Source organism: Nyctereutes procyonoides, unplaced genomic scaffold (genome assembly GCF_905146905.1).
Source record: "Nyctereutes procyonoides isolate TBG_1078 unplaced genomic scaffold, NYPRO_anot_genome, whole genome shotgun sequence".
NCBI classification, from domain to species: Eukaryota; Metazoa; Chordata; class Mammalia; order Carnivora; family Canidae; genus Nyctereutes; species Nyctereutes procyonoides.
Genome location: NW_026575139.1, coordinates 3,890,325 through 3,906,282, shown reverse-complemented (window position 1 = coordinate 3,906,282; position 15,958 = coordinate 3,890,325). Strand labels below are relative to the sequence as shown.

Sequence of the window (15,958 nt, the reverse complement as noted above, 5' to 3'; positions counted from 1 at the left end):
TGGTGGGCCCTGAACTAGGGGTCTGGAGGCCTGGGTTTGAATATCGCCAGCCTCTGACCTCAAGGAACCAGAAAAGCAATAGCATGTAGGCCCCAGGAGAAGCCCAGACCCAAAACGGGCAGGAGTTGGCTATGGGAGCACTCCCCTAGCTGGAGGCCTCCCAAGCATGACAATTAGACTATATCCAGGTGACTCACCCCTAGGAACAAGTTGTTCCCTGGGAGCCAGTGCCTCAGGGAGCAAAGCAAAATGCCTGCAGCATCTACCCCTGGTTTGGGGGGTTTGAGAAGAAAGTCGAGTACCTTAACAGGGCAGTAAATCAGAAAGTTGAGAACAGTGGAGAAGGAATTTATTTATTTTGTTAGCACAAGCAGGGGGAGGGACAGAAGGAGAGGGCAAGAATCTCAAGCAGGCTCTGACTCTGCACTGAGTGTGGAGCCCGATGCAGGGCATGACTCTGGGATCATGACCTGAGCCGAAACCAAGAGTGGGATGCTTGCTTAATCACTTAAACCGACTGTGCCACCCAGGCGCCTTGCCTTACATTATTTTTTATTTAATTTTTTTTTTTTTAGGCGAATGCACGTGCCTTGAAGTTAATGCCATGCTTGGGGCAGGTGGCATGAACCCTGACCTCCAGGGGCTCCGGTGGCAGTTCGGAAGAGACCAGAAAGGGAAAACGAGGAAGTCCTGGCCAAGTAGATGAGGACGCGATGCCCATATTTTGGAGCTGCATTATGACGTCAGCTGTCAGTTTCTGTGTCTCTTCTGTTTCGTTTCCTGAGGATAAAATTAGAGCACAGGATATGGTTGCTCAAACTCCTCACGTTCCGCAGAGCCGCAGGCCCCACCCCTGTCCCCGGGGAAGCCACCCTGCAGGGCTCTCCTGGGTCCCCAGCCTTATAGGGTAGGAGGAACTAGAAGCCAGAGCAGTAGCAGGACAGCAGGTGGGGGAGGGAGTGTCACAGGGGACCAAGGGTCAAGCCAGGTCACTGAAAAGTCCGTGGTGCCAGTTTTTCTTTTGTACAGCTTTTATAATTCCCTACACAAGGCAGGTCCCGTGTGGAAGAATTAGTAACACCAGCAGGAAAAGAGGAAAAGAAAACCACCTCTGTTCTCCCCACCCTGAAATCACTTGAATCCAGAGACAGGAGGCTGTTTTGACCCGGGTGACGTGGGGTGGGCTGGGCTGGGCTGCCAACTGACTCCCCGCTCACTTGGAATAAAACCTGGGTGCTTCTAAGCCCAAGGGGATCTGACCACAACCTCATACCCCAAGCCCATCCTCACCCCAGTGCTTTTGCGCCAGCTGCTTCCCCTGCCTGGGAAGCTCTTCCCTTGCCCAGATCACCTCCAGAACTCGGGCCCCTGTTCGTTTGTTCACCTCCTCACACAGGGCTTGGCTGGCCTTCCCTGTCTGCGGTGGACAGCCCGCCTCCCCTCCCCACACTGGTCTCTTTCAGCTCCTAGAGTGACATTATTTGTTCCTCTATGCATTTATCACCTCTCTCCCGCTGGAATGGAAGCTCCACCAGGGCAGGGACCTTCTCTGCCTCCTCCATTAACGCTGTCAGGCAAGGCAGGCACACAGTGGGTGCTCAATAAATGTGCAAGCTGCATGGCCAGAGCCATGAAAGGTGATGGGCCCTGGGTGGGGGGGTGAAATGAGTGGGAGGCCCCGCTGGCTGATAGCCTGACGCTTCTCCAAGGACTTGTGTTCTGTGAACAAGAGGTGGGGGGGGCGGTTCTGGGTGGTAGTTTTTTCTAAAACGTATTTTTAGAATTAAAAGCTTCAGAAACAAAGTTTCGGCCTGCTGGGCTACAGTCTGCCCTGATAAGGAGCCAGGGAGATGCAGGAAGGGGACATGCCTCTCCTGGACATGCCTCTCCTGGGTGTGTCTGTCTGTCTGTCTGTCTGCAGAGCCAGACTCCTGCACCCCTGCCTGTCAGTTTTGACCCAAAAGCAAGAGTCATAGGGCACCTGTGGGGGTCAGTCAGTTAAGCATCCGATGCTTGATCTCAGCTCAGGTCTTAATTTGGCGTCGTGAGTTCAAGCCCTGCGTTGGGCTCCACGCTGAGCAAGAAGCCTACGTTTATTTATTTTTATAAAGATTTTATTTATCTATTCATTAGAGACACAGAGAGAGGCAGAGACACAGGCAGAGGGAGAAGCAGGCTCCCCGATGTGGGACTCGATCCCAGGACCCCGGGATCACACCCTGAGCCAAAGGCAGACACTCAGCCACTGAGCCACCCAGGAGCCCCAGAAGCCTACATTAAAAAGAAAAAAAGGAAAAAAAATTAAAAAAAAAATAAAAGAAAAGAAAAATAAAAAGAGAGAAAGCAAGCATCACTGTGCCAACTCAGGAACTCAGGCAGGGGGTTAACAGGCAGCTGAGCGGGGATCGGGGTCCCGGCCTGGCCTGCAGTGGGGCCCCAGCCACAGGCTCCCCTCAATAGGCCTCCAGGATCAGAGCCTCCCAGGACGGTGGCTGACACACAGGTTTGCAGGACTAGGAATCAGCCTCAGGGAACAGAGGGGCTCACAACCTGCATTTAAAGTGACCCTTCAGCCCGGGGTGCTCAGTGGTTTAGTGCCTGCCTTCAGCCCAGGGCCTGATCCTGGAGACCCAGGATCGAGTCCCACGTCGGGCTCCTTGCATGGAGCCTGCTTCTCCCTCTGCCTGTGTCTCTGCCTCTCTCTCGCTCTCTCTGAATGAATAAATAAATAAGTATTTGAAAAATTTTAAAAAATATATATATATTTATTAAAAAAAATAATACAGTGACCCCTTCAGGACGCCTGGGTGGCTCAGCACTTGGGCATCTGCCTTCTGCTCAGGGTGTGATCCCGGGTTGGAGGATCAAGTCCCACGTCGGGCTCCCCGAATGGAGCCTGCTTCTCCCCCGCCTGTGTTTCTGCCTCTCTCTCTGTTGTCTCTCATAAATAAATAAATAAATAAATAAATAAATAAATAAATAAATAAATAAAATCTTTAAAAAAAAAAATAAAGTGACCCCTTCAGGAGCACACGGGTGACTCAGTGGTTAAGTGTCTGCCTCGGGCTCAGGTCATGATCTCGGGATCCTGGAATCGAGTCCCACGTCCTGCTCCCTGCTCAGCAGCGAGTGTGCTTCTCCCTCTGCCTCTGCGCATCTCCCTGCTCCTGCTCTTGCCTGGTCTCTCTCAAGTGAATAAACAAAATCTTTTAAAAAATAAAATAAAGTGACCCCTTATTCATCTGTGAGATTAGGGGTTTCCCAAAGGCATCTTCAGCTGTCCACCTGGGGAGGGCAAGGTCTCCAGCCTGCGAGGACTGTGGCAGGCAGGAGGGGGACCGAGCTGGGGCTCCCTGCCCCACACTCACGGGAACTGGCTCTGACGGGTCTCTGTCCCCGTGAACCGGTGGCTGCCCTCTGGATGTCTCCGGCCTCTGGTGCAGTCCAGCCCCCAACTAAGTGAGTCCACTTTGGGCCACAGAGGCCGAAGGGCCGGGGACCTGTTGGGGACAGCCAGCCGCTGTCCTCCCAAGTGCAGGGTGCTCCGAGTTCTCTCCTTAGGGAGACTTGAAGCGACTCACCTGAATGGAGCCCCATTTTCTGGAAATGCCTGGGCTGCCCACTCTGGAGCCGGCCTGGGCCCTCATGCCCGCTCTGGGCCCCTGGACCATCTCCATCGCGCATCGGGAACATTGGCGGTGTCCTGGGGCGCCTCTCGGTGAGCTGCGGGCTTCTCCTGCACGGGGCACCCCCCCGCCCTTGGCCTGGGAGTGGTCCAGAGACCTGAGCCCAGAGGGAGGGAGGCTCGGCCAGGTTAGGAGATGACGGAAACTCAAGATGGGAACGATATAAATAGGCTCCCGGCAAATGCTTCAAGTGTAAAAATAGAGCCTGCAGGGGCCTGCCCGAGGGTGCCGGGGCCTGGAGGCCCAAGGGTGCTGGAGGGCCTGGAGGCCTGAGGGTGTTGAAGGGCCTGGAGGCCCGAGGGGTGGTGCAGGGGCCGCCCGCAGGACAGAGGGCCGGAGGCGCCCAGCAGGTGTGCAGACCCGGCACTGCGTGGGCTGGCCCGGGCTGGCCTCCCTGGGGTGGCACGCTGTCCCGGGGCCGGTGAGCAGACCGTTGTCCCAGGCCAGAGGGCCGTGTGAGCAGGCACCCGAGGGCAGTGGCCGGAGGAGGGCAGTGTGTCCCCACGAGGGCGCTGGGCTGGGTGGCGGGTGAGCTGGAGTTGGCACCACGGGAGGCGGCGGCAGGGGGCGGGATGACCTGCTCTGAGCCCACAGGCGTGTTGGCCGGTCACGGACGCGGCAGGCCGGGCCCCGGGAGCGCAGGTGCAGGACAGGCCGGGAAGCAACAGATACCCTCGGCGTCGGGCGTCCCGGAGCCCTGCCGTCCTGCAGGAGTCCTGGGCCCGGAGTCCCCCTGTTCCAGAACCTCTCGCAGCGGGGAGGGCCTTGTGCGACCTCTGTGTCCCTCCTTCCCCCCGGCTTCTCCTCCTGTCACGGCTGCCCAGCCAGGCAGCGTCTTCCCGGGCAGCTGCCCGTGGACAGTCCCTCCTCTGTCCCCTTCTCCCCCCCCACCTGCAGCATCGGGCTCTGTCCTCCGGAGAGACAGTCCTGTCCTTCGGAGTCTCTGTCCTCAGCCCCCTTGGGAGCCTGACTTCTATGCCACTTGGCGGGAAGCATGAGGGGCTGGCTGGGAGCCAGGCGTCCCCCCGGGGTGTACCCCTCACGGGGCCGGGGGGGCCAGGTGGAGGGTGGCAGGCAGGCCTCTCTCACCCCATCTGTGTTCCTGAGAATCTTCGTCCGTCCGGCAGCAGGGGCGTCCCAGTGAGCCTGGCCTCGGGGGGCTTCCCAGGCACTCGTGTGCTCTGGCCCAGCTGGCAACGTCCCCTCACCCGCGCCCCTGTGAGCCCCTGCCTGCTTCCGGAGCAGCTCGGCTGTGCCCCCTTGCTGGAAGCCTCCACGAAGCCCCAGCGGACACAGACTGGCCACGCTCAGCTGTTTCCAGTCCCGGCTGGCTGTGGTGGCTTGAAGACACGTCCACTAATTCGTCTACACCCTCCACCTCCTAATTCCCCTCTCACCGAGGGTGGGCCGGAATGAGTGATTCACTTCCAGCAAATAGAAAACAGTGGGAAGGCCCATGTGTCACTTGTGAGACAGTCACCAAGGTGTTGTGGCCACCCCCTTGCTCTCCCTCTTGGATCACCAGCTCTGGGGGGGACCTTGGGAGCCATGTCAGGAGTGGTCCCATGGAGAGGTCCCCTGTGTCGAGGACCGAGGCCTCCAGCCACCCTGGCCCCCCTCAGGCCTCAGATGGTGCAGCCCAGCCCCACACCTTGATGGCAGCGTCAGGGGAGACCCTGAGCCACAGCCTGCCAGCCACACTATTCCCAGATTGCTGACACTTGGACATCATGTGGCCATTTGATGCTGCTAAATTTGGGGTCATTTGTTCTGCAGTAGTAGATAGTATCGAGTCCCCAGCCAGGCTGGGCCTGCAGGTGGGTGAGGGGAGTCTCTAGGTCATTTCTGGATCCCAGTGCCCAGCACAAGACCAGGCCCCCTGCAATGATTGATTGATTGACAAAAGCCAATAAGCTTCCCTCCTCTAAACCATCAGGCTTTAGTCCTGCTTTATATGGAGAGAGCTTCCTGTTGCTCAATCCAACTCCCTGTGTCTTGGATCAGGGTGGGGTAGAGGTCATCTTGTCCAAATATGACCCCTGAGGCCCAGAGCTGGTAATTGTCTCAGCCCTTCCAGCCAGTGGATTCCAGGTTTGAGTCCTGGGCATGAAGGGGTTACCAGGGGCTGGAAACGTGGCCAGGGGGAGATGCTGTAGGAAGCAGGCCAGGGAGGGCTTGGGCTATGGCTTGGGTGCCCAAGAGCGAAGACACAGCGGGGGTGTGGGTAGGGGCAGGGGCAGGTCCTCAACAGGGTCAGGCCTGAGGCTGCTGGTGAGGCCCCGCCCTCGAGTCCCACCTCTGCTGGGTCTGCCGCAGCTCACCCCCCCACCCCCCCAACCCCCACCCTGGCGCCGTGTGGTCTGCAGCAGCCAGCCGGGCGTTAGGGACATCCACGCCCAGAGCGCACACTCTCACTTGTCCCGTTTTATAGATGCAGAAACTGACTCGGGGTCAGTGACTCCCTCCTGGTCAGACTGAGCTGGGTGGGAACTTCAGCTCTCCGGACCCTGGAGCCCCTTTTTCTGGAAATGCCCGGGCTGCCGGTCTCTGGAGCCAGCCTGGGCCCCCATGCCCGCTCTGGCCTCCTGGACCATCTCTGTCACCCGGAAATCCCACCGCCCTTCCTCGACCTCTCCACATCCTGCCCCAGTGGCAAATCAGGTGAAAATTAAAGATCGACCGGGTATCTTTGACTCAGCAGTCCCCCTCCTGAGAGTGCGCCCCATGGAAACAACAGAGACCCCAATGCAGGCCCGTGGGAGCACCCCCTGGTATCAAGTGGAAACAAGCCAAGGCAGATCTTGTGAGTGAAATCATGATGGTAACATGTGCTCCTACTGCCTGCCGGGCACGGCCCCGAGGGCTCCGCAGGCCCCCTCGTGGGGCCCCAGCTGTCGGCGTGGGTAACAGGATTCCCGCTGTGCAGACCAGGACCTGAGGCCTAGGCCGGCTGGTAGTTCCCCTGGGTCACACCACGAGGGCAGCCAGGGCCGGAGCCAAGCCTGGCTCAGCTCCCTGTCCCCCGGTAAACGCTCGGCCACACCTGCGGGACCACGGACATGACCAGAAGGGAGTTCCCAGGAGCTGTGGGGGCACAGTGTCCCAGACATGTCGGTAAGGGAAAGAAGCACAGCACAGAATGACAGTAGAAAAGAAAATGTTTGGGCTCCTGGGTGGCTCCATTGGTTGGGCGTCTGACTCTTGATTTCAGCTCAGGTCATGATCTCAGGGTTGTGAGATCCAGCTCTGCGATGGGCCTGGAGCCTGCTTGAGAGTCTCTCTCTCCCTCTCACTTTGCCCCTCCCCCCTTTCTATTTTTTTTTTTGTTTGTTTAAAGATTTTATTTATTTATTCATGAGAGACGCAGAGAGAGAGAGAGAGGCAGAGACACAGGCAGAGGGAGAAGCAGGCTCCATGCAGGGAGCCCGATGCAGGACTCGATCCTGGGACTCCAGGATCATACCCTGAGCTGAAGGCAGATGCTCAGTCTCTGAGCCACCCCGGTGTCCCCCTCCCTCTCCCTGTGTAAACAAGACAAACAAAAAAACAAGCCAAAAAAGCAACAAAATAGAAAATGTGGTGTTTGCTTGTCCTTGACTAGAAAGCAGGACCCAGACCTGGCCTGTGGGGCTTTCACTTTCTGTGCTCTCTCTCTTCCGTCTAGATTTTTTTTTTAATTTTTTATTTATGATAGTCACAGAGAGAGAGGCAGAGACACAGGCAGAGGGAGAAGCAGGCTCCGTGCACCGGAAGCCCGACGTGGGATTCGATCCCGGGTCTCCAGGATCGCACCCTGGGCCAAGGGCAGGCGCCAAACCGCTGCACCACCCAGGGAACCCTCTTCCATCTAGATTTTTTAAAAAAACAACTTAGAGTTATTCTTTTCTTATAAGATGTCAAAACTCATTTTGGGATGTGTCAAGCCCCTTGGCTGGCAAGTCTGTGTGTGCAGTGGGGCCAGCGCCGCGCCCTGTTCCCAGAGCCCTTTGCGGCAGCCCAGGGCTGGGTTTCCTGTGCGATGTCAGTCTCCTCCTTGAGGACCGCCGGGCGGTGGCGGAGGAGGGCCTGAAGCGGGCCTTGGTGCTGATGGAGAGGAGTGGCACGGGAGGCTTCCCATGGGCCCTGCCTCCTGCCATCCATGCAAGACCCGGAGAGGTGGGGATCCCTGGGTGGCGCAGCGGTTTCACGCCTGCCTTTGGCCCAGGGTGTGGTCCTGGAGACCCAGGATCGAGTCCCGCGTCGGGCTCCCTGCATGGGGCCTGCTTCTCCCGCTGCCTGTCTCTCTCTCTCTCTATCATAAATAAATAAAAATAAATCTTTTAAAAAAAAAAAAAAGACCCGGAGAGGTGACACTACCGGCCCGAGGTCACACATCTGGGAGAGGCGCAGCCCAGAGCTGAACCCAGGCTGTGGGCATCCCTCCTGAGCTCTCCCCTGGCCGAGACCCCTGCCTGCCCAGCCACCCCGCGGCCTCGTTCCACCTGTGTCAGGTGGAGCCAAGTGTGAGCAGGTGACCCCACGCTGACTCTGTTCATTCATTTGTATCGTGGACTGTCAATCCATCCGCCCCCACCCCTCCGCCCCCTCCATCCACCTGCCCAACCTTCGGCCCATCTGTCCGTCCATCCCTCACTCCCTCCGTCTATCCATCTATCCACCCATTCATCCAATCTTTCATCTGCCCCCGTGTCCATCCATCCGCCCGCCTGCCCGCCCATTCCCCGACTTGCTGTCTCGCAGCTTTATTCCCCCAGCCTCCCCAGGGTGGCCGTCCCGTGCTGGGTGCTGTGGGCTCAGGGGCGGTCTGGCCCGGCCCTGCCCGCCCAAAGCTCACAGCCGAGTGGGGAACTTCTGACCCGAACCACAGCCCGAAGGGTGGGGTGGCCTGTCTCCCGTGTCTGCTTCGGAGAAGGGTGAAGTCTGAGCATGTTTGTTTGGGAGACAAAGGGCTGGCGATACTTGGCTTCGGTGACCGGGCAGGTGACCGGGGAAAACATGCTGGTCTAGTATGTCACCGTCTGGGCAGCCCCTTGCCCGCCCGGCCCCACCCCCACATGCCCCTTGTCTCCTCCCTCCTCTGCTCTGTCCTTGGCGCTCACTGCTGTCCGGCAGCCCCTGCGCCCTTGTCATCTCACCTATTGGCGATCTGTCCCTGTCCCTAGAACGTAAGAACCACGGGGCAGGGACTCCTGTCTGTGGTTACTGCTGTGGTCTCGGAGCCGCTGGGGCTTGAATGCAGGCAGACGCTGAGCTGCGTCTCTCTAAAGGCCAGGCTGGGCATCGGGATCGGCCCTGCGCGGGCTGCATCCTGCCCTCTGCCCTCTGCCCTCTGCGTGGCGGCTGCCACTGCCAACTTGTCCTCCCCTCACCCTGCAGTGGCTGGGCGGCGGGGCTGGGGCTGCCCCTCCATCAGCACCCGGCCTGGTCAAGGTCGGCCTGTGTCTACCCAGCAGAAGACAAGAAAATAGGGAGACACACGGTCCCTGACCGAGGGCCACTGGGACAAGGCTGTCTGAGCCCAATGACATCAACACCGGGCCCTCCTCGCTGGTCCTGCCAGCTTTCTGCTCAGCAGGACCTTGTTTGTGTGACCCTGGGCAGGTGCACAGCCTCCTTAAGCCTGAGTGTCCCCGTGGCCACCTCGCAGCACTGCCATGTGGGTCATATGGGAGCACGTGTGAAGCCCCTAGGAGGGCCCACTGGGTGACGGCCATGGGGGCAAAGCTCACAGGCACCAGGGCCTGGCCCCTGGCATCAGAAAGGGACTGCTTGTTCCAGAGTGTCCAGCCATCCCATCCAGCCCTGCCACTTGCACGGCCTTGGCACATCCCCTTTGTTGGTCTCCATGGCTCCATCTGTAAAATGGGGACCCTCAGCCCTGCTTCCCTCCAGGGGCTGTGATGAGGACCCCAGGAGCCGGTGAAGGAGGAGTGCTTGGTAAACTGTAGATGGGGCGCGCTGCCAGGGGTCACTGATTTTTTACGAGGGTTGCAAGCAACCAGCAGGTGGAAGCTGCCTCTTGTGGGGGCCCCTTCCCCTTCCGAAGGGCCTGGCCTTAGTCAGAGGCCAGTCAGCAGCCCTGGCTTCTGATCCCTAGCTGTGGGCCCCTCGTTCAGGGAGCCCTGGTCAGTGCTGGGTGCTGGGGACCGAGCAGAGACAGGCCCGGTGGGGCCCGGGGAGCAGCAGACAGATGGGGTGCACAGGGACGGCGTGGGACCGTGGGACTGGGGCAGCGGGAAGGGCATGGAGCAGACGCTGGGCTGTGACCGGTGTTTGCACTCCGTGGCGCAAGGGGAGGCTCGTGCAAGCTGCCCGTGCTCGTCCCCACTCCCTCCCGCCGGCTGGAGCCCCCTGAGGACAGGACGGGCTCTTAGCCGCCTCACTGCAGCCTCAGCTCCCCCCAGCTCACATGGTGTTTGTTGAGGGAATGAGGATGGAGCTTCGAGGGGTCCCGGGCAGGAGGAACCCAGAGGAGGCCTGAGGACGCCACAGAGGCCTGAGCCTGGGCCTGGCGGGGGACGTCCCCAGAGGTGTTTGGACCGGGCCTGGGGCCCAGCCCCGCAGGCAGTGTGGACACCCAGCCTGTGGCCTCTCACACACTTCCTGACACCTGGGTCCCAAGGGCACTGGGACAAGGGTCGTCGGGGGGGTGGGGGGGTGGGAGGGAGTCCAGCTGCCCGGTGCCTGGGTTTGGGCATTGACTGCACGGCCTCTGCCTTCGACGCCACTGGTCAGCGGGCTCCTGCGTCCTGTCCCTCCCCCGGCCCCGGTATTTAAGGTCGCCCGGGAGCTGACGAGCTGCTGTTGAGGCCACCCCGGCGGTGGCACGACTGCTGGCAGGCAGGCAGATCCCAGGGCCTCCCCCACCCCTGCGCTGTCCATGGATTTTGTCGCTGGAGCCATCGGAGGTAACAGACAGGGAGCTGGGGTGTCCTGGGCCCCGACAGTAGCCCCGAGGGCAGGGGGCTCAAGGGGCGCAGGAAGTGGTCAGGACCTGGTGCGGCGGCCGCAGGTGCTGGGAGGGGGCACGGGGTAGGGGGTCCGCACGGGCCTGACGTCTGGGCCTGGGGGCCCACGGCGGGGGGGCTGGGGGGGTTGGGGGGCTCACAGCCATCCATGTGGGGAAGGGTGGCTGAGCTGCGGTCGGAACGGAGGGCCCGGGCGGGGTGGACAGTGAGGACAAGCAGGCCTGGGGCCGGAAACCCGGGCTGCAGGGGGTGGGCTGGGGAAGGGGGAGGCACTGTGAGCCCCCCCACCCGTGGCTGGCTGCGCTGTCCCGGCTGCTGGCCTCCCAAGCTGTTGTCCCTCCTGGGGGCAGCGCTGGTTGCGAAAGGCGAGTCCAGGGAGATAACCGGCCTGCTGGGAAACAGGCTGGGGCCGGGCTCCCCCGCACCGGGCCCTCGATCCTACAGCCGGGAAGCCTGTTTGGGTGAGGCCCCCTCGGCCTTGCAGGTCTTGTGAAACAGCAGTGGGTGCTGGTCGATACTCCCAGGAATGGCGTGGGGTGCTCTCCCCCTGGGGCAGGGGGGCGGAGCTGACCCAGGACACACGGACACACGGGAGCCCTGGCCTCACCGGGCACCCTGCTGAGGCCCCAGGCCAGCTGCCGCCCTGGATGTCAGCCCCCCAAGGAGGAGGCTCAGAGAGGGGGCTTGACTTGGCCAAGATCACGGAGCCACAAAGGGCTCTCGAGTCCCGTGTCTGCTCCGGGCCAGGTCAGACCTGGGCTTGTCCTTGTGGAGGACAGACATGGCACGCGTGGGACAGCAGCCAGACCACGTGACGGGGACTCTGATCAACATCCAGCACAGAGGCAGCCCAGATGCAGGGGTCAGGGAGGGCTCCAGAGAGGAGGCAATGGCGTGGCGGGGCTCTGATGGACGAGTAGGAGTTTGGTGAGGTCTGTGTGAGGGTCAAGGAGGGGAATTCGAACCAAGTCATCCAGTCGGTCCTTTGCTTCATTTGCTTTGTTCACTCACTCTGCACTCGATCATTCATTCATGTGCATTCCTCGAGTCCCGGGATGCCTAGTGATTAGGGCAGAGCCCCCAAGGGCCTTATGGCCCTCAGGTGGCCCCCAGGGTATGTAACCCCAGGGGTCTGTGGCTCTCTGGGCTCCCCATGGCAGTGCCGGGGGCTCAGACACTGAGGCCCTGGTGTCAGGAAAGGAGAAAGAACAGGATGGTGGCACCCGGCCCTTTGCAGGGAGAGGGCCCTGGTCTGGGAAGCCTCACATCCCACTCTGTTCCGCTCAGACTTGTGGTTCCAGGCAGTCCCTCCCAGAGCCCTGGGTGACCTGGGCTTTCCCACCTCCTGGCCTTGGCTGGGTCTGTGCCTCAACTCCACACACCCCCCGCAGCTGGACGGCAGGCCCATCACAGGCTGCCCGGCCTGGAGACACGGCCCAGCAGGTGTCGGGGCAGAGGCTCTCCCAAAATGTGGCCCCCGAGCTGAGGCCGTGGAGCGTCCCTGGCTTTCCCCAGCCAAGACCCAGGAGAAACTGCTAGAAGCTTGGCTGAGCCTCCGTTTCCTTCTCTGCATCAACGCGCACAGGGTTGATGAGACATGGTGTGGACAGACGGGTGGGCTGATTGCCAGCGGGAGCGGGTTGCGGTTCGGCCCTGCCTCCCTCCTCACCTGCTCCCCCTGCACCTCCTTCCAGGTGTCTGCGGTGTTGCTGTGGGCTACCCCCTGGACACGGTGAAGGTACGGCAACAGCCAGGCCTCCACCGGCCGCCCGAAGGCCCCTGGGACTAGGCTGCCCTCCAGGTCTCCTGCACCCACCCCTGCCTGAAGCCTGCTTCTCTCACAGGTCAAGATCCAGACAGAGCCCAAGTACAGGGGCATCGGGCACTGCGTGTGGGACACGTATCGCCGAGAGCGGGTAGGCCTGGGCCCCGGGTAATGGGCAGGAGGAGGTCAGGGCCTCAGACCCCAGGCCCGCCCACCACCCAGGGGAGGCTCAGCTCTGTCATCTTCCGGATGGCCTGCTGCTTTCTCTGAGGACGAGAGCCAGGCGTCGGCACAGAGGGGGTCCCGCCTTCAGGGGAGGGCCTGCAGGTGGCCTCTGGGGTCTCTGATGGTCAGGGAGGGACCTCAGACGTTTGCGTTTGTCCCCTCGAGGAGGGGCACCCCTTGAAAGCCGTGCCGGGTGGAGCCATTAGGTGTCCCCAGTGCCCAGTTCAGAGCCTGGTCCGGGGGATGCTGGTCGGGGGGTGAACAAATGCAAAAATAGCAACAATAGAGCATGCTGTCCAACGTCCTCCTCCTCCTCCTCATCAAATAGCCGTCCCAGGTCCAGCCTGGCCCTCTGTCTCTTCATCCCCTCACATAACCTCGGAAGTGGAGTATTAGGATCCCCAGCTTACAGCCGGGGACGCTGAGAGCCTTGGCAGCCGGAGGCGGGCCCGAGGACCCCGGCCAGGGAGGCCAGAGCAGGGCCCAGCCCCAGCCCTCTCCCCGGCCAGGCCTCCTGACTCGGGCCCTCGGGTCCTGTGTGTCCGCCCGCCAGCTGCGGGGCTTCTACCGAGGCCTCTCGCTGCCCGTGTGCACCGTGTCCCTGATCTCGTCCGTGTCCTTTGGCACCTACCGCCACTGCCTCGCGCACATCTGCCGATTTCGCTACGGCAGCCCCGACGCCAAGCCCGCCAAGACCGACATCACGCTGTCAGGATTTGCCTCTGGTGTGGTCCGCGTGAGTAGGGTGGGGGCGCGGGGGACCTCAGGACTGCAGGGTTGGGAGAGGCCGAGAGGCGCCCCCAGCCCAGCACAGGGGGAAACGGAGGCTGGGGCAGCGCACGGACTGCGTGAGGGCCGGGAGCTGTGGGTCAGGGCTCAGTGGGTTCTCGGCAGCTGCGTGACCTGGGGCAAGCTGGGGAGCCTCTCTGGGCTTCTGGTCTCTTCGCCCGTTAAGAGGCGTGGTGGCGATCCCGAGGGTGAGCGGTGTCAGGCCCCCAGCCGGCGCTGTGAGTGACATTCGTAGGACGATGTTATCGTTATTAAGTATTTAGTATTGTGTTACTCTTACACTAAAAGCTTACATCGTTACATAATACACGCGTGACATTCACATATTAATTATGTGATAACCACTCCCACGCGCCTGAGTCACACGTGTTTGCACAACTCCCCTCGTGTATGGAGGCCGCCCTGTGCCCGCGGAGCGTGCTGCAACAGCGAGCACTGGCCTTGAGCCCTGCTGCTCCGGGACGGCCGGGCCAGCGGCAGCTTCTTGGGGTCCGAGCCCCCCAGGGGGTTCCGCGGGCAGTGAGGGGCTAAGGGAGGCCCGGCCCGCGGGCGCCTCCTTAGGTGCCCCCCACTCCCGCTCCAGGTGTTCCTGACCTCACCCACCGAGGTGGCCAAGGTCCGGCTGCAGACGCAGACACAGCAGCGGCGCCCCTCGGCCTCGGGGCCCTCGGCCCCGCCCCCCATGTGTCCTGCGCCCCCTGCGGGTTCGGTGCCCGGGCCCAAGTACCGAGGGCCACTGCACTGCCTGGCCACGGTGGCCCGTGAGGAGGGACTGCGGGGTCTCTACAAGGGCAGCTCGGCCCTGCTCTTCCGGGACGGCCACTCTTTCGCCACCTACTTCCTGTCCTACACCATCCTCTGCGAGCAGCTCACCCCCGCTGGCCACAGCCAGCCAGGTGAGTGGGGGCCCGGGGCCTGCAGAGGGGGGACAGGCACAGCGGGCATCGGGCCGGGAGAGCAGGCGCGGCGCCTCCCAGGGAGGGGAGCTCTGCGCGGGTCACGCAGGCCCTGCCCTGGCCACCCCGCTCTGGCGGGCGGCTGAGGCGCTCGGCACCCCCTCCCCCCCGCAGATGTCTTGGGCGTGCTGCTGGCCGGGGGCTGCGCCGGGGTCCTGGCCTGGGCCGTGGCCACCCCCATGGACGTGATCAAGTCGCGCCTGCAGGCGGACGGGCAGGGCCAGCGGCGCTACCGGGGCCTCCTGCACTGCGTGGTGACCAGCGTCCGCGAGGAGGGGCCGCGAGTCCTCTTCAAGGGGCTGACGCTCAACTGCTGCCGCGCCTTCCCCGTCAACATGGTGGTCTTCGTCACCTACGAGGCCGTGCTGAGGCTCATCCGGGGCCTGTCCACGTAGCCAGCCCGACGCCCCCGGCGCCAACCCGCCAGCGGCTCCCAGACGTCGTAGTGCTGGCAGAGGCGCAGAGCGTGTTGGGGTCTGGGCCCCACTGAGCCGCCGGGACACCCAGATCAGCCGTGCTCGGGGCTTCGCCTGCCCGGCTACGCACCCCGAGGACGTCGAGGGGCCCATCTGCCACCAGCCTGGGGTTGGCCTGAGGGTCGCTGGAGCCAGGGAGGAGTGGGCCGTCGCTCGGAGTGGTTTGAGCATGCCGTCGGAGTCACAGCTCCCTCGTCACCCCTGCCGGCGCCCACTGGCCGCCCTCCCCGCGAGGCCCCCACTCGGCTCTCCTCGGCTTGCTCCCCTGCAGCAGGCTGCTCAGAGACGGCGCTGGCCGGCCCGCATGGCCAGCGTGGCGCCGGGCCTGCTCACGCACCCTGTCCTGATGGGGGGTCCCAGAGACTCAGCGGGGAGCTGTGACAATAAACCACCTTCGGGCCTGCTCAGTGGTGCTCTGTGCTCTGTGGGGCGGGCCGCCGGCTTATCCTTAGAGGCCAAGCCCTCCAGACCTGTGTGGCCAATGTCCCCACTACACAGACAGGCACACCGAGGCCCAGCACTCGGGCTGGCTCCCCCCACTGGGCCTTCGGGGCGCTGAGCCCTGCCATGGGAGGCCACTCCGTCTTTAGCGTGAGGCTTGCTCTCCTCAGCAGCCCCATCCCAAACCCACCCCTTTCTGAGTGAAACTGGGTTCCAGCCCGTTCCAGTTCCTGGCCCCTCGGTTGCCCAGACATTTGGCCGTGAGCCACCTCCACAGGGGCCAGGAGTGGGGCGGGAGGGGGTGTGTGTCCTGAGCACTGCTGGGGGCCGGTCCCTAGCGCAGGTCATCACAACCGCCTGACACCAGGTGAGCGAACAGCTCAGAGACGGGGCTGGCCTGCCCTCCGCGGCAGGGGTGGTGGGGGCCTCACAGCCGCACTTCCCAAGTCCTCTTGGTGGCACCACGTGGCTTCCAGTAACGGGGGGTGGGAGGGGGAACATCGGGGCCAGGGCTGGCAGGTACAGCCCTCTGGCAAAGCCAGCCAACACCTGCCTCCATCATACTCACTGATGCTGGCCTTGGCCATGTCTTTGGACCGCGGGACCAGTTCTGGCTCAACACAACTCTCTCCCAGGACACAGGGTGGGCCCT

At 62.2% G+C, this 15,958-nt stretch overlaps 1 protein-coding gene and 1 long non-coding RNA gene across 2 annotated transcripts; one reads left to right on the top strand and one right to left on the bottom strand.

Moving 5' to 3' along the window:
* Positions 1–332: 332 nt before the first annotated feature.
* On the bottom strand, positions 333–4,138 carry LOC129496215 (uncharacterized). Its single transcript, XR_008661688.1, has 2 exons — positions 3,582–4,138; positions 333–780 (listed from the first exon to the last, which is right to left on the bottom strand). It is a non-coding gene; the product is annotated as an uncharacterized LOC129496215 (long non-coding RNA).
* A 6,344-nt stretch (positions 4,139–10,482) lies between these two features.
* Positions 10,483–15,263, top strand: SLC25A47 (solute carrier family 25 member 47). Its single transcript, XM_055304205.1, has 6 exons — positions 10,483–10,594; positions 12,349–12,392; positions 12,499–12,570; positions 13,198–13,380; positions 14,017–14,329; positions 14,504–15,263. Exons 1-6 carry the CDS (start codon positions 10,567–10,569, stop codon positions 14,782–14,784), a joined length of 921 nt encoding a protein of 306 aa, XP_055160180.1. The 5' UTR covers positions 10,483–10,566; the 3' UTR covers positions 14,785–15,263.
* The last annotated feature ends 695 nt before the right edge of the window (positions 15,264–15,958 follow it).

Bases quoted from the DNA above. Each gene is read 5' to 3' on its own strand.
- SLC25A47 (XM_055304205.1), top strand. From the start codon at position 10,567: ATGGATTTTGTCGCTGGAGCCATCGGAG. The intron at 12,393-12,498 runs GTACGGCAACAG...CTTCTCTCACAG, and splicing joins ACCCCCTGGACACGGTGAAG to GTCAAGATCCAGACAGAGCC. The intron at 13,381-14,016 runs GTGAGTAGGGTG...CTCCCGCTCCAG, and splicing joins TTGCCTCTGGTGTGGTCCGC to GTGTTCCTGACCTCACCCAC.